The sequence below is a fragment of the Leptidea sinapis genome, chromosome 23, assembly GCF_905404315.1.
Source record: "Leptidea sinapis chromosome 23, ilLepSina1.1, whole genome shotgun sequence".
In the NCBI taxonomy this organism is placed as follows: Eukaryota; Metazoa; Arthropoda; class Insecta; order Lepidoptera; family Pieridae; genus Leptidea; species Leptidea sinapis.
In genome coordinates this window covers 1,557,645-1,583,874 of record NC_066287.1, presented here as the reverse complement: position 1 = coordinate 1,583,874, position 26,230 = coordinate 1,557,645, and the positions used below count along the sequence as shown (strand labels likewise).

General features: G+C 32.4%; 1 protein-coding gene across 1 annotated transcript; it reads right to left on the bottom strand.

The window, feature by feature from the left end:
• Nucleotides 1-299: 299 nt before the first annotated feature.
• On the bottom strand, nucleotides 300-25,249 carry LOC126971253 (angiotensin-converting enzyme-like). Its single transcript, XM_050817449.1, has 8 exons — nucleotides 25,094-25,249; nucleotides 14,184-14,372; nucleotides 8,517-8,623; nucleotides 7,188-7,333; nucleotides 4,800-4,914; nucleotides 3,422-4,071; nucleotides 2,383-2,535; nucleotides 300-685 (listed from the first exon to the last, which is right to left on the bottom strand). Exons 1-8 carry the CDS (start codon nucleotides 25,218-25,220, stop codon nucleotides 523-525), a joined length of 1,650 nt encoding a protein of 549 aa, XP_050673406.1. The 5' UTR covers nucleotides 25,221-25,249; the 3' UTR covers nucleotides 300-522.
• Between the last annotated feature and the right edge of the window lie 981 nt (nucleotides 25,250-26,230).

Below are 26,230 nucleotides of genomic sequence, written 5' to 3'. Positions count from 1 at the left end.
AATTTTTTATACTGGGCCCCGCCAAGGCACTCTACGCCACTGCATGTAACCTATTTGTCGTCATAATGTTCCCGCTTCTATAAATCGTGGTGAGTGTCTTAAATATTAAAATAATCAAATGTGACCCAGGTATTGCCTACTTGAGTAAATAAATAAAACAAAATTTAATGCCATACATTTATTTTTACATCGAATAACATAACAAAAATAAAATAGACATCAAATATTTATTAATCTTTGCATAGCAAAAAGGCTAATGAATCGAATATTATATTTGGTTGAATAATTTATTTCCCTGATATCATTGAGACAAATTAACAGCATTATTATTATTATCGACATATTTTGTAAAAAAATCTTTCACTAATTTCATAAAACCACAGAATTTATTTTTCCGAAGTTACCATTGATTAGATTTTGCGGAGTATACATTTTTGTATTTACTATGTCAAAATTTGCACAGCTCCGTTCTACTTCTCTGTTCTCCGCGTCAGTGGACATGCAGCCTTATATGAGTATGAGCTACCAGCCTATGTGTATGTTATATTTATTTACTATACGATTTAGTAGCTTATAAACAGGTGTGTAGTAGTTTATAATACTGTTGGCTGATACCGCGTCTATATTAGTTGCCTCCTGGAGTATATCTTGCCAATGCTGTGATGACCCACGCGACATAATATCTCTGAAAAAAAAACAACATGTTAACATATTTTTTTTGCAAACGAAGTCGCAGTACCTACCGATAGATTTAACATGAAAAGCATTAGTGTCATACAGAAGAATTACATTATACAGGGTTATTGATAACTGAACGTAGTCCCGTTATGAGGGCTACGTGGGTAACACTGAACATGTTTAGAACTGGCCAGTTAGAAACATTGCTAATGAAAACTTTTTTTGAATTTCAATTTTAGAACTCTTTCGTACCTAATCTAATGTAGTGTATTGCATTCATTTGTCATTTGTTTTTGTGAATTGGCGGCAAATCTTAAACTCTTGTTACACGTGAAAATGAACCTAACGCGAGACAATTTTTGGTCAATGATTTATTATGACTCGTTGTGGGCTTACTCAACAACAAAGCTATATATGATATGCTGCAATTAGCATTTCTTAATGAACCATCTCGTGCCACTATTTACAATTGGTTTAACGAGTTTAAGCGTGGACGTAACAATTATCAATGATGATCCGCGTGAGGGAAGTCCTTTAACAGCGACAACTGTAGATAGCATCAGTGCTGTGCGACGCATGATAGAGGAAGATAAGAGAGTGACCTATCAGCAGATATGGGCAAGCCTAGGCATTGGTATGAGTCAAGTTCAACAAATATTACACGAACATTGAGGCGTCATGACGCTTTGTACCAGATGAATTCCCCATACTTTAACCGACGACCAGAAACACCTTCGCATGGACTGGTGTTACCAAATGTTAGATAAGTTCAATGTCGGTGACTCAAATGCTGTATCTGACATCATCACAGGTGATGAAAGCTGGATTGCTACGAACCCGAAACCAAAAGACAATCAGCTCAGTGGGTGTTTTCTTTCGACCATCGGCCAACTAAGGTAAAAAAAGAAAGAAGTTAAGGAAAAAAGATGATTGCCTTATTCTTTGGTCAAAAAGTTCATTTCGCAACAGTTGTGTTAGATGGAAGGACAGTTACTGCAGACTGGTATGTCAATCGCTGTTTGCCTGTTGTCTTGGAAAAAAATTGACAGCAGCGCCCTCGAAGCAAGATCCTCCTTCACCACGACAATACTTCAGCGCACTTCGCAAAACGGACTGTTGAATATTTGACTATGGCAGGTGTCGAGATAATGAGTCATCCGCCATACAGTCCTGACCTGGCGCCCTGCGACTTCGAAAAACGTATTGGTAACTTTCTACATTACCTAAGCCGTTTTTCGTTTTCTAAACATTTTCAGTGTTACTAGGTATTTGTGATAATTTTACCCCCATATGCATTATGCAAAAGTGAACTATTTCTTTTTATTTTACTTTTTTTTTCACATTCCTTGAAATAAGATCTCAAAAAAATAATGAAAGAATGTTAGATCATTACGTCTAGATAGACTATCACATCTATCAAAACGTCGAAATTAAATGAGTTTAGAACTAAATTCTATTTTGAGCAATGCACGAACACTACACTACACACAAAGTGTCATACAAATCGCGAGTGTAAGGCGTAGCTCGTCACGCACACCAAAGTAATATTTCTGGCTTGTTTTATCGGTTGTCTAACAGCAAGAGACTCTATCTAGACGTATAAATTATCTAAGGAAATAATATCACATCCTCACAGGAAGAGGACTTATTACCAATTACCCTGTATACAATGATTATATTAAAAATATTTTTTGACATAGTTACTTTAGTATTTTCCCTGCGATTTTTGAGCCATATATATCGCATCTATATAGTGGTATAGAGTTTGGTAGTGACTCTGCATTTCTTCGTCCGTTCACCACTGATTTGCAAAGCTTTTCGAATATTTGGTACTGCAGGAAATTACTTAAGAAGTATCTGAAAAATCATGGTCATTTGGATACTTTGAAATAAAAAACTTGGTAAATTTCATAGTATCGTTTGACAGAGAGAGGGATTAGGGGAGGGAGTAGCGCCGACTCTCCGTATCCGTCTCCTGGCGTTCCTCCCATGAAAAGGTATATTCGCACTGTTTTTGAAAAAACAAATTTAACTAAGCCCTTAAATCACTTAAAAGTTGCTTAAAAGGCGTTGTCAAAAAACATCGCTCAACCAGGAACGGATGACGACATATCTTCGACCCTGAGGCAGTTTGTCCATAGTCACAGATTTAGCGATGCATACATTTACTATGGCAATACAAGTAATAGAGCTATACAAGTAATAGAACAGTAGCGTAACTCAGCGGTCTCCTTGATACTTCATTCTGGGCGGAACGTTAGGGTTGGTACATACAAAACGATTGACAACGTGGACAGCGCCAGTTAACTCGGACAGTGACCAGTCTCGGTAGCGCACGTCGTGGCACATTAACGACGCTATAAACTTCTCGAATATCGAATCTTTTAACACCAAAACCTAATTTATTATTTGAGTTTTGAGTTTCTATTTACGATCATTTGTCTAAGCCTTTCGAGACTTCTTCTTCTTAAGATTGGTAGAATACGTTATGCAACGTACGACTAAAAATATCTAGGAGGTGTTCATTATATAAATTTCTTTCTATGTTCTTCAATTATTGCAAAATCTTAATAAATAGTATTTTTCAAAAGATATTTATATTAAGATATTCGTACAAAAATGAACCATCTAATCTTCTTAAATTTATTAAAAATTAATTATTCCCAAAAAAATTATATCTTTTTTCTTAAATATTATTTATCAGTAAAATTTTAGCAAGAAATTTGAATATACCAGTACATACCTCGCACATGGAACATTATCAGCTACGTGGTAATTAGCTCCAGCATCAAAATTTTCCTCTCCTCTCATTGCAGCAGGGTCTATTCCTTGCAACTCTCGACTCAACTTCCAAAAATCATTATTTATTGAACCCAATCCACCCGCAAATAATCTCCATCTGTACTCTTCTAAAACAAGTGCAAATGGTATCTGCGGTATCTTGCCTAAAGCATGCTTGAGCATTAGAATATCGTCTGTTGATATTTTAACGTCAATATCATTTCTGTTAAACCTCTTATTTGAATTTGCAGATTCTTTATCATTGGAATTTCTTACAATTTTCCAACCCATAGTTTTCATTTCAGAATACTCATTTCCATTATCGAATGAACTAACTGTTGGAATTATCTTAGTCGATTCATATTTTTGAATACTTTCTTCATTCAGATTATTGCCAGTATTCAGCGGATTTTGGCTATTTTTAACATTAAATATATTCTGTTCTTTATATCTGGTTAGTAGCTGTTTATCGATGTTTTTATAAAATAATTCTGAGTTATTATCGAATAGTTCATTATCATTGATAAGTCCAAGTCTATGCAAATGTTGTGGTGTGTTCACTCCAAGCATTACTGTATCACCTATTGTTTCATGTAAAGCTGTGTTTGCTTGCTGAAAAGTCGTGTTGAATTTATCATTCAAATAATATTATGATTAAATTTATTTATTTATATTTAAGCATTAAAGATTAGAATTTATTCAAACAAAACAAATTTGATAAGTATATATACAACACTATTATTATATTAAATTCAAACTATCATAACGGGAAACTGTACTAAGAATACTGGCATTACTGCGTTGGATAGCTTGGCTGATCCGTTGACCGAAATAGGTACCAGCGCTTTGGTTGCCAGTGGCCGTTTTGAGGCGCGTAGATAGTACAATATTATATTTATATTTCATTAGGACTTCCAAAAATTTTTACATAAAAATACTTAAATCTATACAATAACATGTACTACTTATTAAAGGAGTCACACCATTACCCAAAAAAAAATTAATAGTAAAAAATTTAAAAATGTGCAATATTTAAAAAAAATATGTATAATAAGCTAATGATCAAGGAATTATGTTTATGGAATACATTTCTCTAGGCAAATAATTTATGAAAGGATCTCAAATAAATATGTAAAACATAAGAAACCCAAAATCTTGTTATAAATCCTATTTAACTGAATCTCAATATGATTCTATAAATTTGCCACAAAGAATAAACATAACTATTATTACGATATTTATGAAATAAAAAAATCCAGACAAATGCTACAAGATCTAATTTCCAAACATCAGATTTTCTTCTACCAAAAAATAGTCGAGTGAAGCGCGTATAAGCTCACCTGAAATAATCCGGGTTGATTTTTATATGCCATAAAATATTGTATGTGTCCCATTTCATGATGAATTACGTACAAATCTTCAAAGTTAATTGTCGTGTTGAAACAATACAATAATCTGTAATTACAATGTGTCAATTCACTAAAACAGCAAAATGTATGCACAAGCCAGCAACGCTATCTAGCACGTAATGTCAAAATTGTATATTGTCAAGAGTGAAAATATTTGTATATTATTTTCACTCTTCACTAAAACTGATTTTTGGGGTCGTAATGTTGGGAATTTTTTACGTGGTTATACCACAAAGCAATACAAAATGCTTCCGCAGACTTAATGGAGTCCAAATCCCTAGAAATGCTATAATAAATGCGTAGATAACGATGGTAACTGGATGGTAAAGACTTCGATTAAATAAATATATTTACTTAAAAAAACATAATATAATATGACCCAAATCCGGAAAAAAAAATATCCTTTGGACCAAGGTCCGGGGAGTACGTTGTATCGCAGATATTCCAACTGTAGCTACAGACGGCCTCTAGCTTAGGTGCCGCCTGTTGCGCTTGTGTGTTCTAGAGTTGTCCTAGATGTCAAGCAGCAGTGGTTCAGACCAGCCTCAGTTGTTTAGCAGTTCTTCTATCATAGCTTGCAGTTGCTTACAATAGATATCTGCCGTAATCGGTTGGCCTGATTTTAAATAGATGTAGCCAACAACACATTCACGCGTACCACCAAACATTCACGCATATTTTTTCTAAGGGCTTTTTGCTTGGGGCAGGGTTTACTTGGTTTTCCAGGGTTCAACTATTGCCTTGAGCTCTTGCTATTATCGAACGTACGTACGGTAATGATACGATTTAAAAATCCCTTTATTATTGTGCTGGTTCAGCCATTCACATTTAACGTCGGATATTTGCTGGTTTGCTTCATTCAGTCAATCAATGATGTACCCACCTTTGTATTTATACTTTTGCGATTAGCGTCAAGTGTATCAAAAGAGTTTTACCACATACACCGAAACCTGTAGCTTAATCAAGATGGATTTGCGATGGACCCGCATTTTTTTTAAATAAGGGACGAAACGAGGAAGACATTCCGCTGTTGGTAATTGATACGCCTTGCCCATTACAATGCAGTGCCGCTCAGGATTCTTGAAAACCCAAATATTCTGAGCGGCACTACAATTGCGCTCGTCACCTTGAGACTTAAGATGTTTAGTCTCATTTGCCCAGCAATTTCTACTAGCTACGGCGCTCTTCAGACCGAAACACAGTAATGTTTACACATTACTGCTTCACGGCAGAAATAGGCGCCGTTATGGTACCCATAAACTAGCCGGCATCCAGTGTAAAGGATCCTCCCACTGGTGAAGAATACTTCCACAATAGCTTTTAATTCTTCATTATCCCGTTTGATCTCCGGCTCCTCGGAACCAAAAATGTATACTGTTTTCTTGTGCGACATCAGCGCCATACACATCGCCCTTCAGCTATTTCTGCAGTACTGTTGCGACAGTAGAACTCGTACCTACTCGTAAATTTATACTACACGGCCACATTATCTCTGGACCTCGCTGGAACGTGAAGTCCTCTCTCGTTCCCCTTTCACCCACTCACGCTCGTCCTGTTGCGTCAGTACGGTGTGTAGTTTCATTACCCTTAGGTACATGTCGTGATATTTTCGTACTATCACTACATTGTTTTTGAAACTTTCATTGTTAAGTTTTGACTTGTTAATAGTTCTGCAGTTTCTGTTGTTCTGTGTCGCTATAACAGTTCTGCCATACTTTTTTTACTAAGCCCAGATTGTTGTATTGATTTTTCATCATTCTAATAATTATAATCAGCATCACAACAGCTTTACTTCAGTCTATAATAGTGAAAAAATAAATCGTAGTTTATTTATTAATAATAATATCATAGTGATGCTTGTTTTGCACACCGTAAAAAAGCGGCGATGTGACGTCATCAACGTCAGGTCCAAACATAATGTAACCGAGTATTATAGATATTTAAAGTTTTCCATTATAGCAATATGACATCCATGACTCGGAAACAAATATCCATTTTATGTGTAATAATGCTGCACTGACCGAGATTCGAAACCCGGAACTCTAGCTCAGTGAGCAGGGTTCCTAGCCATGACTGGGCTGACTTGTTTATGGAGATCTCTAGGCTCGAAATCAAATCTGGTAGGTACTAACTACGCATTATACGCAAGATATGAAATCACGTACATTGTACAAAGTTTTATGAATATGTAATTACACTTTTCTGTAACTTAAAACTGAGGGCCCTTGTCAGTTATGAGTTTTATTTTTAGATTATCACAGCAATATATTTCTTAAAAGTTGTCGAAATATGAGGGTTAACTAAATATAGTGAACTAACCTATAGTCGCCATTTTTAAACATGTCTGCCGCAGTCCCGTGACAACGAATAGAGTTGTTCAAGCGAGAGAATATCGATTCCCGCCAGAATGAGTCTGTCATTGACGGCAGTCCCAGGGATAGGTAAAAATCCTCAGCTCTTCTCACCTTTAACATATAAAAATATATAAAGAAATCAAGTTATTCCTTTAAAAAAGTAGAAACTACTTTAAAGGAATTCTTTGAAGGAAGCTTTTTGCACACCTTAGATAGTAATTTAGAAGTAAGATAAATTAGTAGATACATACTTGCATGGAATTATAAAAAGCTTTATTATAATAATTGGACGTAATTCCAGAAAAACGTCCCAAACCACAATCATGTCGAAATTTAATTAAGAACACAAAACTGGTCACGTGATTCATATTAACGGACTGACAGAAAATGGCAGCCCTACTGTCATTCTTTAAATCACATCATAACTTAGTAGCCCAACCCACATGTATGGAATACACTAATATTAAAATCAAATCAAAATCAGTTTATTCACGTAGGTCACGGAAATGACACTTATGAATGTCAAAAAAAAAAAAAAATATCTTATTGAATCTACCGCTACTTCGTAAAGAGTTGAGCTAATGAGAAGAAGTAGCAAGAAACTCATTGCCTTCTTTTATATCAAGATTTACATTTACATCGATTTACAAATCATTTCAATTGTAATATAATATGTAAAATGTAAAATGATGCAACAAACACACTCAAACGTCAAATTATTAAACTTTAAAAACAAATTCCTTAAAATGTGATGTTTGTTGCTTGGAATGTTTTTCAGGAATTACGTCCAATTATAATGTCAGCAAGCAGTCTTCATCGTCGTCACATTGCAAACTAGGCTTTCGATTGGTGTATATTGAAGTTTAAGTACTTCAAGGAATTACCGTTTACAGGAGCATTTCCGGCCTTAGAGGAATCCTCTGCTGTTACAGGGAGTTGCTCTGGAGAATGTGGGCGGCGGTGATCACTTAACATCAGGTGACCCGTATGCTCGCTTGTCCTCGTCTTCCGTTAAAAAAAAATAAGTCTGGACATTATGTCAATATTAGTTAGTTAGATTGACTTATTGAGAACATTGGTAACCAGACCATCAGCTCAAACCAAAATACTATGCAAGAAGAATATTTAAATCATTTTTTCAATAAACTCGATTAAAAGAAAAACCCCCGTTAGGCTTCAGAGCTAAAATATTCTTGATGTGGGTTAGACCTCCATTTTGTACGTCAATATGATGTAACTAAGATGGCGGCGATATTTGTGATGCAATCAATAATAATTTCACAGACTAGCTTACCAAATGTTCCGCGGTCCAGTTTAATTTTTTTATACGCTCATCCAAGTTTATTGTCGTTGGTAAGATTAGTTCGGCCAATGCTGCCCAGTCCTGGGACCATAAATCACCTGTCAATTAAAGATAGTTTTTACCACATTGATAACAGAGAGAATGAACAGAGCATTCCCATCTGAGTGTTATTTATAAAGTCCATTCAAATATATAATATGAGAAAAAGAAAGTCTAGTTCGCCACAAAAAGCTTGCGGGATATTTGATTTAAAGACCAGCTGGGAGTTTCTGAGCAGTTCTTCTCTCCATGTCAAACCCCTTTACGAACTGACGTAGCTTCTTGACGTTTACCAATTATTGCTGCTATATGTTTTGTTATTGTCACTCCCTATGGTGAATAAACACTTAAACTTCTATTTTATTCTATGTGAAAGAGAAAATTTGCTATTTTCACAGCTATTTAATAGAACGACTTGGTAAACTATTGAATTTTACTTAGAAGCAAGTGTACAATTTTGTTTTGCAAACGTTACTATTTGGTTGACACATAAACTTTCAGGCGTGTAGGTTATGGACATACATTCTAAGTATACCGGATTAAGCACGTAGCAAAAATAAGCTATTACTTCGGGCCCCGAACAAAAGGGGCCCCGCATATTTAAACCCACTCATCTCTGACTGAGCGTAAATTTTTTCAGTATTAAAACACGAATGTGGGTTTATCACACGAGGCGAAGCCGAGCCGCTACTGCTAACATTAAAACAGCCAGCCCTAGTATACCTAATATACCTAATATCATCCCTTACTGATTACATACAAATAACCTAAGTATTAATGAAAGAATTATTAATTTTAGTAGTAATTTACAATTTGTATAGTGCAATTATTAAAATTCACTTATTATGTTATTTTGCAGCGTTTAAAATATCCGGCGGTGTGCTGTCAAAACTTGAATCGATCATTTTTTCAAGAAAAATGGCGGGGTTTCGAATAACCTACTTATTTTTTTACGGCGCGCCATGTTCTGGTAGTGTGGAACGCGCGTAAACGAAAATGTTCTTTTTTTGAAATTCATACAGATACCACGCATTGAGCAATAAAAGGCATAAAGGCATAACATTGGGTGTTTTAATGTTGGTAATAAGATAACTGTTTCAGAATCTTTAATAGAGGATTTAAAGCATGAGTGTAGATAAAGTTTTTTAAGATGTTGTATATTGAATGTACGTGATGTCATAAAAGTGTGAAACTTTACAACTATTCCTACTAAGACAATTCATGTCAGACACTCGGTAATCGACTACTATATCAAGGGCTCTTTGAAATAATTTGTTTGGGGCCCCGCGCTTACTTAATCTGGCACTAAACAGACATACCTACTTATACTAAGCTAATAAAAGTGAAACAGAATGTTAAAATTGTTGTCATTGGTCCTTGATAAGTGTGCAAAGTTTCAAATCAATCCAACAGTTTAAAGTTTCCGTTACATAATTTTCTAATATATAAAATTCTCGTGTCATGGAGTTAAACATTGAACTCCTCCGAATCGGCTTGACCGATTCTCATGATATTTTGAGTGCATATCGGCTAGGTCTGAGAATCGGACAGCATCTATTTTCATCCCCCTAAATGTTAAGGGTGGTCCACACCAAATTTTTTTTTTTAGATTTTTTTGACATTTTGTTCTAAATTTATTTGATTATGAGTCAACATTAAAAAATACATACAACTTCAAATTTTCACCCATCTACGATCAACAGTTACTTTTGTATCGCGATTTTAATATCGGCAATACAACGTTTGCTGGGTCAGCTAGTACATAGATAAAGGCTAAGCTAAGAAAGTAAAGTGTTTAAGAAGACCAATGATTTTACCTTCTTATACGTACTATTAAATTTCAGCCTGAAAGTATTAATAATATTAGGTAACAAATATTTATATTGAATACAGGCATTCGAAGGAAAATCTCAATATCGAATCCATTTCGAGTTATTCGTTTTACAAATAGAATTGGAGATGCGGTAATAATGTGTAAGGCATTTCAATAACACGTAGAGGGATAATAGATATCTATTTATACAAAATGTAATATGTTGTGTGTAGATTTAAGGGTAAAACATGTGGCAAAAAAAAAAGTAATCGCGGATAAAAGAGACAGCAACAGATTTCTATATTTAAAGTTTATTAATCCCTAAGTACTTAATATTAGAAATGTGAATGTAAGTTTGTTTGTTACACTTTCACGCCTAAACCACCGAACCAATTTTGATAAAATTTACCACTACCTACTTACTAAGCTACTTTTTAATACAGAAAAATAAATGGAGGGGTTGAAATAGGGTATGGCAGTTTGTATGGAAATTCGTCATTATGATAAAACCATGAAACTTTTTATTTAGGCACTTGATAAGAAATAAATTATAAACATTTGTTCAAGCATTTTTGAAACTTTGACCTACATGGTGATGAAATAGGAGATTAAGTTCACAAGGAAATACAATTAGAAACTGTCCACAATGACAAGGGATATCGGCTGTAGGTATCATAGAAGAGCACTGCCAGCATCGGAAAGAGCAGTTTGTATATAGTCTTGTACATAGTGGCGAAATTTACCTTTATAATCTAATGGTATTGTAGCTGTTTCTCATTAAAACACGGTTAAAACTACAATTTTTAACATTGAAACCTGGAGGTCTACTCGCAAAATCGACAACGAATATTCGGAACGATACGATAATAACCCGAATATATCGCACCTACCCTACTCTAACAAATGTTCGCATTCCATATCGTATACCATAGACCATTATTTTGATTTTTCTACGATGTTAGAGTGAATGAATTATGCGCAAACCTTGAAAAACTAAATATTATCTGTGCTATGTCGCTGTTAAGTGTCAAAAGTCAAAACATAGTTTAGGCGCTAAGGACCATGCCAGACTCTGCACCACCAATTTGGTATCATTTACACAAAATGTTAATATTATGTAATGAATTGAATATGACCATTTAAAATTGAATAAATAATATAAAACTTGCGGATAATAAAATGTAAAAAAAAGTAACTCAGCCCTTCTCGTCGACTTCTTATATCTCAGGCGGCCATTTGCATTATTTCTACGCATAAACGATCAACAAAATGACTTAGATTACTTAGTAGTAAAAAAATCCTGTTGAATAGTAAATCACATATAATTATTTTAATAAAATTTATTAAGTATGTATGTTGTATGGCAAATATATCTATATAACTTGAAACGATAATAGCAACGACAGCTTAGAAGGTGTCGTTGAGATTATCGTAAAAGTGACGTTTGATTGTTTGTCGAATTCGAATATTCGTCTCTGACATTTTCAAGTAAGAGTAGGGTTAGAGCCGATAATATCGAAAAATGTTTTGTTCGCTCAATCGTCGCTTCGACATTGAATACGATGTAACTAAGAGTAGGATTCGACACGACCAATGCCACGATATATCGAATATCGATTTTAGGAGTAGGCGATTTCTCGCCCCCGAAACTACCTGTATACTAAATTTCATTAAAATCGTTGGAGCCGTTTCCGAGATTCATATTATATATATAATTATATACAAGAATTGCTCGTTTATAGAAATAAGATTTACTTTTTTGACTTACTCGTGTAAGGCATTTAGTATTTGACGTTAGAGTATTTACGTTGCATCACGTTACATATAATGCAGTTGAAATGATTTGTAAAACGATGAAGCTATAATTGTTGATTTGCAAGAGTAGCAATGAGTTTCTTGCCACTTCTTCTCATTGAAGCTCAACCTTTTCTGAAGTTGCGGGAAATGTAAAAAGAAAACCTTTGAATAGCAAAGGAAATTGAATCTATTGTTACTACTGTAACCGAAAGTTGATTGTCGTAAACAGTCACGTCACGCTTACATATGCTTTTTAGTATTTTGAATATTAACCACTACCAACGCAACACACACTGACAAATCAAAATTTGTCACGCATTAGCTGTCAGAACGTGAATACGCCTAGGTATGTACAGGGCGGCCCAAAGTTATGGGACATGAAGGGAAAGTACCTTAAATATCGTAGATAGGGTATTTTACTGAAAGAAGACTTTATGTTATTTTTAAAAGTTAGTAATTCTGCATTCAAAAATTTTCTAAAAATTACAAGCCTCGTCTAGGAATCCAACCGACTTAAATGTAAAAAAACACCCCTACTTTTATGATATGTAGATATGAGAAAGTAGTCAATTAAGTGAGTATTTTTTTGTAAATTAATTAATAAAATACTCAAAATGTGATCCCTCCTGTCTTACGCAAATCGCCAATGTTTTAATGAGTCCGCTGCCTTTTGATTTTCTTATCATTTTATGATGATGATATGGCACAATTCTGTTTGTAACTCACCCACGCTCTCGTATCGCTTTTAAATTAAAAAAAACTATGTTATAAGTATTTTAATTATGAAGTGGGTACTTATTTACGAATAATCAATGCTATCTATGGAATGATAATATCTCAACTTTACGAACGTCGTCGTCGACAATAAATAACTTTGTTGAAATTTGACTCAAACATTTTACGTTGGTCCTTTCTTTTAAAATACTATGGGGGTGTTTTTTTACATTTAAGTCGGTTCAGGCAAGTAATTTTTAGAAAATATTTCAATGCAGAATTACTAACTTTTAAAAATAACATAGTCTTCTTTCAATAAAATACCCTATCTACGGTATTTAAGGTACTTTCCCTTCATGTCCCATAACTTTCGGACACCTGTATATACATACCTACACAATAATGTAGATATCGCCAACAAAGAAGTTTCACCTCAAAAAGATGTATTATGTGCATTGTACAAAGTATTGTCTCTTTTAACTAAAGCCAATGTCTTAACAAAACATGTTAAAAAAAATGTCAGCAAAACTGTCCGTCCGCTGCACCTGTTTTTGTCTCATTTCAAAATTGAGCATCCAGCTTTTTGTACTTATTTTTATGTATTTATACATATTATCAGTTGCATAAAAAACAAATATTTTCCTTATTCCACTCCATCACAAACAAACCAAATAGAATTATCTACTACTAATACTAATTTACTAGCTACGAATGATAGGTACCTACGTCTGCATTCAGTGAACGTTAACAAATTATTCGTTTATTTCCCTCCCCGCAGGTGAACGCAGGTGATGTTATCCATTTCTCGCGGTAAACATGTTAAGATGTTTTGTTTAACAAAACTGTTAAGCCACGCCCCGAATCTATTTATAAAACATGTCCTTGTGTTAACAAACACGAAAACACGGCGCAGCGGACGCGGCTTAACTAATATAATATAATTTTGACACACTTTTACACAAATTATCTTGCCCCAAACTAGGCATAGTATGGGCACAAGACAACGATATATTTAAAACAATATACTTACTTAAACATACATAAATACATATGAACATCCATGACTCGGAAACAAACATCCATATTCATCATATAAATGATTGCACCTACCGGGATTCGAACCCGGACCCGAACCTCTAGCTTAGTAGTAAGGGTCACTAACTATTCGGCTATATGAGTCGTCAACTCGCCATCGAACGAAAAAGATTGGTGAGTCGAATTCGTTATAATTAAATAAAAATAAATAAATATATAGAATTATATATTCCTATAGCTATCCTTAGCTACCTGCTTACCTAGTAAATGCGCTGGGATTGGACCATATTTGGGAACAATTTCACCGTAATACTCCCGTAACCAATATCTGACGACGCCGTGTAACAATTTGTATAACGGCAAAATGGCTTCGTAGAGCTGGTAGCACTGCTTTCTTAAATTTGGCATTTCCAGTTCATCGCGCCAAGTTTCACCCATGTCTTTATAGCCTGAAATTTTTGTTTTTATGACAAAAAGTGAGCTGTGCCACTCAGGATCCTTGATTGAACCTGACATGACGTTCTATACATATAGAACTTAGATAATTTATACGTCTAGATAGAGATAAGAGACTCTCTCTTGCTGTTAAACAACAGATAAAGAATGGCATTTGTATGACACTTTGTGTTAGTGTGCGTGAATTGCTCAAAATAGAGGTTAGTTCTAAAGTCTATTTTTTTGACGTTTTCACAGCTATCTAGACGTAAGTAGTAGGGATTCGCCGGTTCTGGCTCACAGTAGTAGTGGGGATGAGCCGGTTCTGCCTCCCCGGTTCTGGCTCACTTGTTCGTGATGCCTACTAAAAAAAAAAAAAAAAGAAGTTTGGTGTCGAACTGGGGGTTTTGATGTATTTCCGAGCGATTGCGCTGATCCGTTTTTCGATATCTCTTATAGTTTCAAAGTTAGCTTTTTAAGTTAAACAGATCCATACTCATTACTAATCAGTGGTAATTAACCTAATGATTGGTGAGCGCCTCAATGTGAATTCTATGAATGTGATAGATGTAATTAGTAAATTACCTCTCACATTCGTTACTAAGATTAAAACGACAGTTTGTGCTGTGTGTCTTATTTATGTTAAAAGATTATAAAAATAAAGTATATAATAAAACATCGTTGCAGATTGTATCATTTTCAAAATATTTGATGAAATCATTCAAAATCTTCTTATTAAACTCAAAGTATAGATACATTAAACAGTAGTCGCTAAATATACTGCGTCAAATAAATTCTTTACTCTTGTAGTATTGTAGATATACATTCTGCAATTGCTTTGTAAAAACCTCGGCTGGAATCCCTAAGCTGGACGATCATATGAATCGAAGTATTGTCCCATATCATGTTCATCAATGTGTATTGTAACAACCCAGTGAGAGCCTGGCTTATTTTCACTATCTATATCAAGTCAAGTGAAAAAAATCTTTATTCACTGTAAAACATTATAAGTTATTTAGTGCAAGTCAGGTTGAAGTACAAAAGCTACAATGGCATACAACAATATTCATTAACAAAATTTAGAAAATTAATTCCAACTATCTTTATCATTCAAATAATCTTTCACATTATAATAGGCCTTGGATGTTAATTTATTTTTTACGATACATTTAATTTTTTTAATAGGTAAGATCTTACTATCATTTGGGAGTTCATTATAAAATATAACACAATCCACATTAAAATATTAAGATATTTAATTTTACGGAGCCTAGTAGATGGAATTGCGAGTTTATGTGGAATTGCGAGTTTATGTTTGTCTCGAGTATTGACATTATGTACATCACTGTTCTTTTTAAATTGGCTAATATGTTCATGAGCGTATAGGAGGTTCTCGTATATGTACTGGCAGTGTAATGTCATAATATTAATTTAACTAAACTTTTCTCTCAATGAACCCCTTGAACGCATTTTATATATTGCTGACAATATAACAGGGCGTAACAACGTATATCGACTATCGGTTTGCTGCGTAAATATTATTTTGAATACTGAGATCAATTTTCTTCAAATAATTCTGTATCTCGATTGTATTCAAATTAGTTTAGAATAAGCTCTTGTCAGTTGAGGGATTGAATATTTATGCGGTTCATGTATTTTATTCATGTATTTAAAAGTTATTGTGTTACAACTTACAATAAAACAAAACATCATTTTATGTACTTATATTAATTCAAAATTATAAGGCAATATAGTAGTAAGTTTAACCAAAAATAATACACAGCCTTACAAACGATCAAACATAAACATAACTGCGGTAATCTATGGAAACATTGTGATTTTTATCAATTTTATTGTATAAGAGCTTATTCAAAACGAACTTTGGTTTTTGAAATATGTAACTTGAGTTAAATGATATAGCTCTTTGTCATTATCTTGATGTAACAAATTTTGAGATAAATAAAATAAACTTTGGTTTCTGTGATTACTTCCTTTCGTGAATATATCAACAATCCGACAATCAGACTTCCTCATCAGGTCATCAATTATTATTAGGATTAGTTTAAGATTTCCGTCAAACATATTATAGAGATCAGGCAGTTATATCTTGAAAGTAATTAACATGGTTGAGATTTTATAAAGGTTGCTATATATCATCAAAGCATCAAGTGATTTAGATAAAATTTGTGTCACTGACATCATTCAAAAATTTTATAAAATTATTTGCGAAAACTGATTATCCACATCCACAGACAATGCAACTTCTACTACAAAAAAGGTTTCAAATAATATAATGAGACAATTTATTGTTAAACAACCATTTATTGATTATATTTCAATATAATAATTTATAAGTAAACCAAAATACAGTACCTACATCGTAACTTACTCCACAAGTTATGTATCTAATCCTATTCTTTTCAAAAAAATTAATTCAACCTTAAAACTTATATAATATTTTTTTATTTTATGATGACTCCAAGCTAATGTATCAATATAATTTGCTTAGATATACCGTTTGGTATGACAAACTAGATTTATTTATTCGTTGAGTGAAAATATTATGCTTAATGACTTAAATCTATGCATTGAACAATATTCATTCTTATTTTCAAATAGGCATATCTTTTAATTTTCCATTTTCATATACTTACTTAGTTACACTTTTATTAAATTTGAATGTGAATTGTCCAACAACATCTAATGCATGCGTTTACATCTAAGTACTTTGTAATTAATTCATTAAATATGTTAACTTTGTTTTCATCTTTATAATTATGGTACCGCACTCTATTAATTGACTTTTGGATAGCAAACAATTTTTTCTGTAATCATAGGTTTAGAAACGCAAATGTAAATCAAGTTTGATATCCGTGTAAAATTTTTATATATCAGTGTACAATAACTTTAATTTATTTCGAAACTTATTTAACTAGTGAAAGTCATTGCATTAGAGTTTTAGAAATATTCAATATATAAAATCCCAAATTAATAGGTTTATTGAAGAACAATTTAGTTTTTCGTAATTGAACTGCAACCAAATTCTCATTTTAAAATAGATAAACTATGGAATTCTATCTTGGCAATTAAATCTTGTACATTTACTCTTTTTTCAATCTTTTCCATTGTTCTTTATACACTGATTTATTCATTAATTTATAAAAATATTTTCGAAATCAGCTGTAGGTAGCTTGTTTATGCATGTTCCTATTTAAATCTATGTAATATTGTAACTATGAGCTTTCTTTGAATTTTAAATTTCTATCAATATTTTGTAATTTCTGTGTGTGCGCGTGTGAAGGGCCCATATTGGCACACCTAAAGTTCTTTACCCGAAATTGTTCTTCCTAACTATTTGTAATCCGAATGATCATTCTTCCTAAAAATTTTCATCCTAAAGTTTTCATTCATACTACATACATATATACTACTACATATACATACGTAGTGCTACCGGCGATGCTCATATCACTGATGTTTCCGAAAATTGTAATTAATAACATCATTAATGTAAATATATTTAAACTCCTACTGTTTTTTATCATAACGCTTTTATCCCTAAACATACTCACCATAATATTTTCACTCATACTCAGAATGAAACATTTACCAAGTGTAATAAAAAATATATGTGGGTAGAAGATTATATTTATAGTTTCAATGATTATTATTTTAGCTTGGTATACCTATAATCTTTTATCTTATTTAGATTTTGTTTTCTGAAATATTACTATAAATAATAGGTGTTGCCCGGCCTGCGGCCGGGCTCATATGTATTTATGTTCTAACTTAACCTAACCTACCTTTAGTTTCTAGAAAAGGATATGGTTATAAGATCTAGATTCTGTTTTCTGAAATATAACTATTAATACTAGAGTGAAAAGAAAATACATCGACAAAAATGATAGAATTAAAAATATATTGATTATTTGAAAGCTATAGCCGCTAATATTAAACTTATTTAATTGAAATGTATATATGAAAACATGTATTTAACTACTTGTACCATGGTACTATTATTCTTATATATTATACCTACATGTTATGTGAAAACAAAGTTAGGCAAAATTTGTGTATACAATATTGATTATTATGAATAAAAAGAAAGCTAAAAAATCATTATTATTTGGAAAATTTAGTCTTAAAGTTTGAAATTGTTCTTTCTTCAAATATTTGACAAGTTTGTCTAAACTGAATGAAAAAAATTTAATCGAATCAACATATTGTCAGTAGATTAACCTAACCTAACCTACCTTTAGTTTCTAGAAAAGGATTTGGTTCTGAAATATCTCTATCAAAAATGGTATGATATCAATTTGAGGAATCTCTTCGATTGCTCACAAATTTTAATGTTAATTTTATTCTGCACACTGATTTTTTTCAAGAAATAAAAATATTCCTAATGAATCTTAATTTCAAAAATGTAGTTGCACTATAATGTACGGTGAGGATTTTTTTTTCTTTTTTAAAATTACTTTTGATTTCTTAAATACTGAGTTTCATCTCACAATAAGTACTCAATAACTAAGTTTGCAAAATCTTTTCAGTATCATTGGAGTCAAAGTTTACGTATAACGACACAAGTATTTTTATGGAAATTAAAAAAATTGTGTGTAAGCATGGTTTTGATGAATGGTTAAATCATGTCCGAATTGGATGGAGGAAAACTTCAAAAGCGTACCTATGTAACAAACGGATATAATAATAATAAAGATATCAAATCATTTTTGATAGAGTTCAAAAACATTTCTGGTGATTCTAATGTTTGTAATTGGTAAGATTTACTTACTCTTAATTTAATATGAAATTATTCTACTACAAAAAGCTGATTCATTAACTGTGACGATTTTTAAAGTACTATATAATTGCATTACGTTATTTTTACAGATGTTACTTGTAAGATGATTTGAATAATATCTTTTCCGTTGTTCATGCATTAAATTCTATTGAAAAAGTAATTGATATTATTCCACAAACGTAAGAAAAATACAAGTCATTCACAAAAACTATAAAATTAAATAATCGTAAAATTCAACTGACAATATGTTGATTCGATTAAATTTTTTTCATTCAGTTTAGACAAACTTGTCAAATATTTGAAGAAAGAACAATTTCAAACTTTAAGACTAAATTTTCCAAATAATAATGATTTTTTAGCTTTCTTTTTATTCATAATAATCAATATTGTATACACAAATTTTGCCTAACTTTGTTTTCACATAACATGTAGGTATAATATATAAGAATAATAGTACCATGGTACAAGTAGTTAAATACATGTTTTCATATATACATTTCAATTAAATAAGTTTAATATTAGCGGCTATAGCTTTCAAATAATCAATATATTTTTAATTCTATCATTTTTGTCGATGTATTTTCTTTTCACTCTAGTATTAATAGTTATATTTCAGAAAACAGAATCTAGATCTTATAACCATATCCTTTTCTAGAAACTAAAGGTAGGTTAGGTTAAGTTAGAACATAAATACATATGAGCCCGGCCGCAGGCCGGGCAACACCTATTATTTATAGTAATATTTCAGAAAACAAAATCTAAATAAGATAAAAGATTATAGGTATACCAAGCTAAAATAATAATCATTGAAACTATAAATATAATCTTCTACCCACATATATTTTTTATTACACTTGGTAAATGTTTCATTCTGAGTATGAGTGAAAATATTATGGTGAGTATGTTTAGGGATAAAAGCGTTATGATAAAAAACAGTAGGAGTTTAAATATATTTACATTAATGATGTTATTAATTACAATTTTCGGAAACATCAGTGATATGAGCATCGCCGGTAGCACTACGTATGTATATGTAGTAGTATATATGTATGTAGTATGAATGAAAACTTTAGGATGAAAATTTTTAGGAAGAATGATCATTCGGATTACAAATAGTTAGGAAGAACAATTTCGGGTAAAGAACTTTAGGTGTGCCAATATGGGCCCTTCACACGCGCACACACAGAAATTACAAAATATTGATAGAAATTTAAAATTCAAAGAAAGCTCATAGTTACAATATTACATAGATTTAAATAGGAACATGCATAAACAAGCTACCTACAGCTGATTTCGAAAATATTTTTATAAATTAATGAATAAATCAGTGTATAAAGAACAATGGAAAAGATTGAAAAAAGAGTAAATGTACAAGATTTAATTGCCAAGATAGAATTCCATAGTTTATCTATTTTAAAATGAGAATTTGGTTGCAGTTCAATTACGAAAAACTAAATTGTTCTTCAATAAACCTATTAATTTGGGATTTTATATATTGAATATTTCTAAAACTCTAATGCAATGACTTTCACTAGTTAAATAAGTTTCGAAATAAATTAAAGTTATTGTACACTGATATATAAAAATTTTACACGGATATCAAACTTGATTTACATTTGCGTTTCTAAACCTATGATTACAGAAAAAATTGTTTGCTATCCAAAAGTCAATTAATAGAGTGCGGTACCATAATTATAAAGATGAAAACAAAGTTAACATATTTAATGAATTAATTACAAAGTACTTAGATGTAAACGCATGCATTAGATGTTGTTGGACAATTCACATTCAAATTTAATAAAAGTGTAACTAAGTAAGTATATGAAAATGGAAAATTAAAAGATATGCCTATTTGAAAATAAGAATGAATATTGTTCAATGCATAGATTTAAGTCATTAAGCATAATATTTTCACTCAACGAATAAATAAATCTAGTTTGTCATACCAAACGGTATATCTAAGCAAATTATATTGATACATTAGCTTGGAGTCATCATAAAATAAAAAAATATTATATAAGTTTTAAGGTTGAATTAATTTTTTTGAAAAGAATAGGATTAGATACATAACTTGTGGAGTAAGTTACGATGTAGGTACTGTATTTTGGTTTACTTATAAATTATTATATTGAAATATAATCAATAAATGGTTGTTTAACAATAAATTGTCTCATTATATTATTTGAAACCTTTTTTGTAGTAGAAGTTGCATTGTCTGTGGATGTGGATAATCAGTTTTCGCAAATAATTTTATAAAATTTTTGAATGATGTCAGTGACACAAATTTTATCTAAATCACTTGATGCTTTGATGATATATAGCAACCTTTATAAAATCTCAACCATGTTAATTACTTTCAAGATATAACTGCCTGATCTCTATAATATGTTTGACGGAAATCTTAAACTAATCCTAATAATAATTGATGACCTGATGAGGAAGTCTGATTGTCGGATTGTTGATATATTCACGAAAGGAAGTAATCACAGAAACCAAAGTTTATTTTATTTATCTCAAAATTTGTTACATCAAGATAATGACAAAGAGCTATATCATTTAACTCAAGTTACATATTTCAAAAACCAAAGTTCGTTTTGAATAAGCTCTTATACAATAAAATTGATAAAAATCACAATGTTTCCATAGATTACCGCAGTTATGTTTATGTTTGATCGTTTGTAAGGCTGTGTATTATTTTTGGTTAAACTTACTACTATATTGCCTTATAATTTTGAATTAATATAAGTACATAAAATGATGTTTTGTTTTATTGTAAGTTGTAACACAATAACTTTTAAATACATGAATAAAATACATGAACCGCATAAATATTCAATCCCTCAACTGACAAGAGCTTATTCTAAACTAATTTGAATACAATCGAGATACAGAATTATTTGAAGAAAATTGATCTCAGTATTCAAAATAATATTTACGCAGCAAACCGATAGTCGATATACGTTGTTACGCCCTGTTATATTGTCAGCAATATATAAAATGCGTTCAAGGGGTTCATTGAGAGAAAAGTTTAGTTAAATTAATATTATGACATTACACTGCCAGTACATATACGAGAACCTCCTATACGCTCATGAACATATTAGCCAATTTAAAAAGAACAGTGATGTACATAATGTCAATACTCGAGACAAACATAAACTCGCAATTCCACATAAACTCGCAATTCCATCTACTAGGCTCCGTAAAATTAAATATCTTAATATTTTAATGTGGATTGTGTTATATTTTATAATGAACTCCCAAATGATAGTAAGATCTTACCTATTAAAAAAATTAAATGTATCGTAAAAAATAAATTAACATCCAAGGCCTATTATAATGTGAAAGATTATTTGAATGATAAAGATAGTTGGAATTAATTTTCTAAATTTTGTTAATGAATATTGTTGTATGCCATTGTAGCTTTTGTACTTCAACCTGACTTGCACTAAATAACTTATAATGTTTTACAGTGAATAAAGATTTTTTTCACTTGACTTGATATAGATAGTGAAAATAAGCCAGGCTCTCACTGGGTTGTTACAATACACATTGATGAACATGATATGGGACAATACTTCGATTCATATGATCGTCCAGCTTAGGGATTCCAGCCGAGGTTTTTACAAAGCAATTGCAGAATGTATATCTACAATACTACAAGAGTAAAGAATTTATTTGACGCAGTATATTTAGCGACTACTGTTTAATGTATCTATACTTTGAGTTTAATAAGAAGATTTTGAATGATTTCATCAAATATTTTGAAAATGATACAATCTGCAACGATGTTTTATTATATACTTTATTTTTATAATCTTTTAACATAAATAAGACACACAGCACAAACTGTCGTTTTAATCTTAGTAACGAATGTGAGAGGTAATTTACTAATTACATCTATCACATTCATAGAATTCACATTGAGGCGCTCACCAATCATTAGGTTAATTACCACTGATTAGTAATGAGTATGGATCTGTTTAACTTAAAAAGCTAACTTTGAAACTATAAGAGATATCGAAAAACGGATCAGCGCAATCGCTCGGAAATACATCAAAACCCCCAGTTCGACACCAAACTTCTTTTTTTTTTTTTTTTAGTAGGCATCACGAACAAGTGAGCCAGAACCGGGGAGGCAGAACCGGCTCATCCCCACTACTACTGTGAGCCAGAACCGGCGAATCCCTACTACTGACGTAGAAATGATCTAAGATATAGAAAAATCACGTTGTATAAAAACAAAGCCGAAATATGCAACATGCCACAAATTACACTATAACAAGCTTCGACTGCTTTATCTATACATTGCCGAATTTACTCCAGTTGTTTTAAATATTCTTAGTCAATAAGCAGCAATGTAGAGTTGGTATTTTGAAAAAAGTGCCGTGGCATTTAATGGAACTATTTACGTATTATTTTATTGAGTGTATCAGTTTATTAAAACAATTAAAATTAATGCTATATCACATATTGTAATTTTAGGGGAGTCAACATCTGCAGGGTCCAAAGAGTATATTATAATCGCGAGGCTAGTAGCATGTTATCTTCGTATGAATGCAGCGCCGTGTTTGCGAGACTTCTTTCGGGAAACGGACTCTAAAATATTTATTCAGTTCAGATTTGTTGATTCTAAAATTGACAGTTGACACACTACTAAGGACAAAAGTGTGCTTACACTGTCTTTAAATACACTTTTGCCGTTCCGGTATCAGACTGCGAAAGATACGTCCTCATATGTGTATAGAACGTCATTGATTGAATCCAAAGAATCTAATAATATAAATCTGAGCGACAGCACAGTATGCTAAAATTGAAAAAGAAATGAAGTCAGACACAAAACAATAAGAGAAGGAACCAGAATTACAGATGCCTTGAAATTCAATTGAAATGTTTGTCGCCTGAAAAGACAATAGATGGACACTCAGTCACTAAATGGCTACGTCCGAAGGGAAAAAGAGAATTGGTATATCTCAGAAACGCTGGGCCGATGAATTGTCCAAAAGATTAAAAAATACTGGAGGACTATCCATGAAAGGGATCGTTAAAAATGAAATAACTTACTAACCAACCTAACCAAACTTACTAACAAAGTTTATTTAAATATTTTAATACTATATAATATTACATCCATATTGCACCTACTACTAACCGAAAAATTACTAAAGTTGAATAAGCAGTAGTGTTAATGGTATGAAAATTAATAAAAGTTTTATGTATTATGCTTGTCACTTTGAAACATTCGATGTCAAGTCTCGTAAGCCCAGTAATTTCACTAGCAACGCCACCTTTACGAACAAAAAAGGTGTTGCTGTAGCTAGGTTCGTTTTTAAAGACTATAAGGGACGAGACGAGCAGGACGTTCAGCTGATGGTAATTGAGACGCTCTATCCATTATGCCGCTCAGGATTCTTGAAAAACCCTGATTCTGACCGGCACTATAAATACGCTCGTCACCTTGAGACATAAAATGATAAGTATCAATTGTCCAGTAATTGATAATAATTAATAGGTGTTTGTTTATCGGGCTATTAATAGATACAATGAGACCTCCTCTGTTTGTGACAGAAAAAGATCTGGCCGTCCACGTAGTGTTCGTGCGAAAAAGGTGGTCAAAGCAGCAAGGGAAATAATTCGAAGAAAGAATTTTTTTTCTTCTTTGTTTCAGTATTTAGTTTTCATAAAGACAAGACTAGGTATATAGTGGGGATGGGTCAACCTTCGTTTTACGTTCGGTTTACGAACTTCGGCATTTAGCCGAAGTTCGGCTTATTCAGTACAAGTTAAAATTAACAAAATATGTGCACTTTCTTTATTGAAAATAATAGAACCAAAAATTCCTTTATCTTTGTAGTTATGTCTTACTATCAAGCTAGATTGCTGTCAAACTACTTAAATAAATCAATTTTGTTTGACGAACCGTAAATAAAATCTTACCATTTCGCTTAGCTCCCTTATTTTCGACATCCACCATTTGCAAATATGGCAACCTCATTTGTTTCATGTTTCCCCGCCATTCTAACCACAGCCAACGTAGAACCGATTCCTTTTTCGAAAACTTCATTAGCCTTTCTACATCTTGCTCTCCTACTAAACAGTGTTTTGTTTCAAGGGCATCAAATTTATTTGGAGCGGTAAAGCGTTGTGACTTCGAAACAAATACAAAAATGGCGTCTTCAACTGCTGTCAAATTATTGTAGTGTACTTGCATTGGTATGCATACTCTTGCTTCGTTATAAATTAATTGTATTTGTTCGTACAAAACACTTATTTCCCTAAAATTTTTTGTGATTAAACTTATTGATTATAGATAGCACTGTGAAATAAATAAATAAAACGTAGCATTTGACCTTTTTACAAAAAAATAAAATAAACTCTCAACTCTAAAATCACCTAGACTTATAAAAAATTATTAGGACTTGAAAGCTGCTCGACGATTTTGATGACCTGCAAAGAATTTGCCCGGGCACCATAGTACGTACAGTGTGGGCACGCTTACATTTCCTTTTTATAGATTTGCCCAAACATTTAAACCCAGGTTCAATACGCCCGTTGTTGTCAGTTCACTGCTAATTTAAAATTGAACTGGTTGTTATATGTATACGGATCGGTACTACAGAACTTGGTGTGAAAATATCTATGCCCTGTAGTATCACATCGGCTACTGCAACAGCCCAAGCACTGGGATCATTCTAAGGAAAACACACCCTAGTTCAAGCGTACGATGCAAAATAGGAACACAAAACTAAATGTACTGATTTTTAGTGTAATTAATAATGTAGTTATAAACAATACAGGTCGATACCCGCCACGTATCACTTTCACTATATTTATTGTATTGTCGTAGGCGGATCATTGATTTGGCCGGCCATATCGCGATGGGTCTAGTAAAGTCGGGTGGTGTACTAGACAGTAAAGGGTCGGGTGGACCGACGATAACAACCGCGGCAGCGGCCGCCGAAAACCGAATCATCCTTGTACACTAGTAAATCTCAAAATATTTTTTATAAAGTACCTAAAATTGTATCTACCGTCATTTTATATAATCACAAATTTTAAAGCGTTGCACACCAT

Excerpts from the sequence above, each read along its gene's own strand:
- LOC126971253 (XM_050817449.1), bottom strand. The coding sequence starts at position 25,220 with ATGAAGTTTTCGAAAAAGGAATCGGTTCTACGTTGGCTGTGGTTAGAA. Across the intron at positions 8,624-14,183 it reads AATCCCAGCGCATTTACTAG|GTGATTTATGGTCCCAGGAC; the intron begins GTAAGCAGGTAG and ends TTTAATTGACAG. Across the intron at positions 686-2,382 it reads ATCGCAGGGAAAATACTAAA|AGATATTATGTCGCGTGGGT; the intron begins GTAACTATGTCA and ends TTTTTTTTTCAG.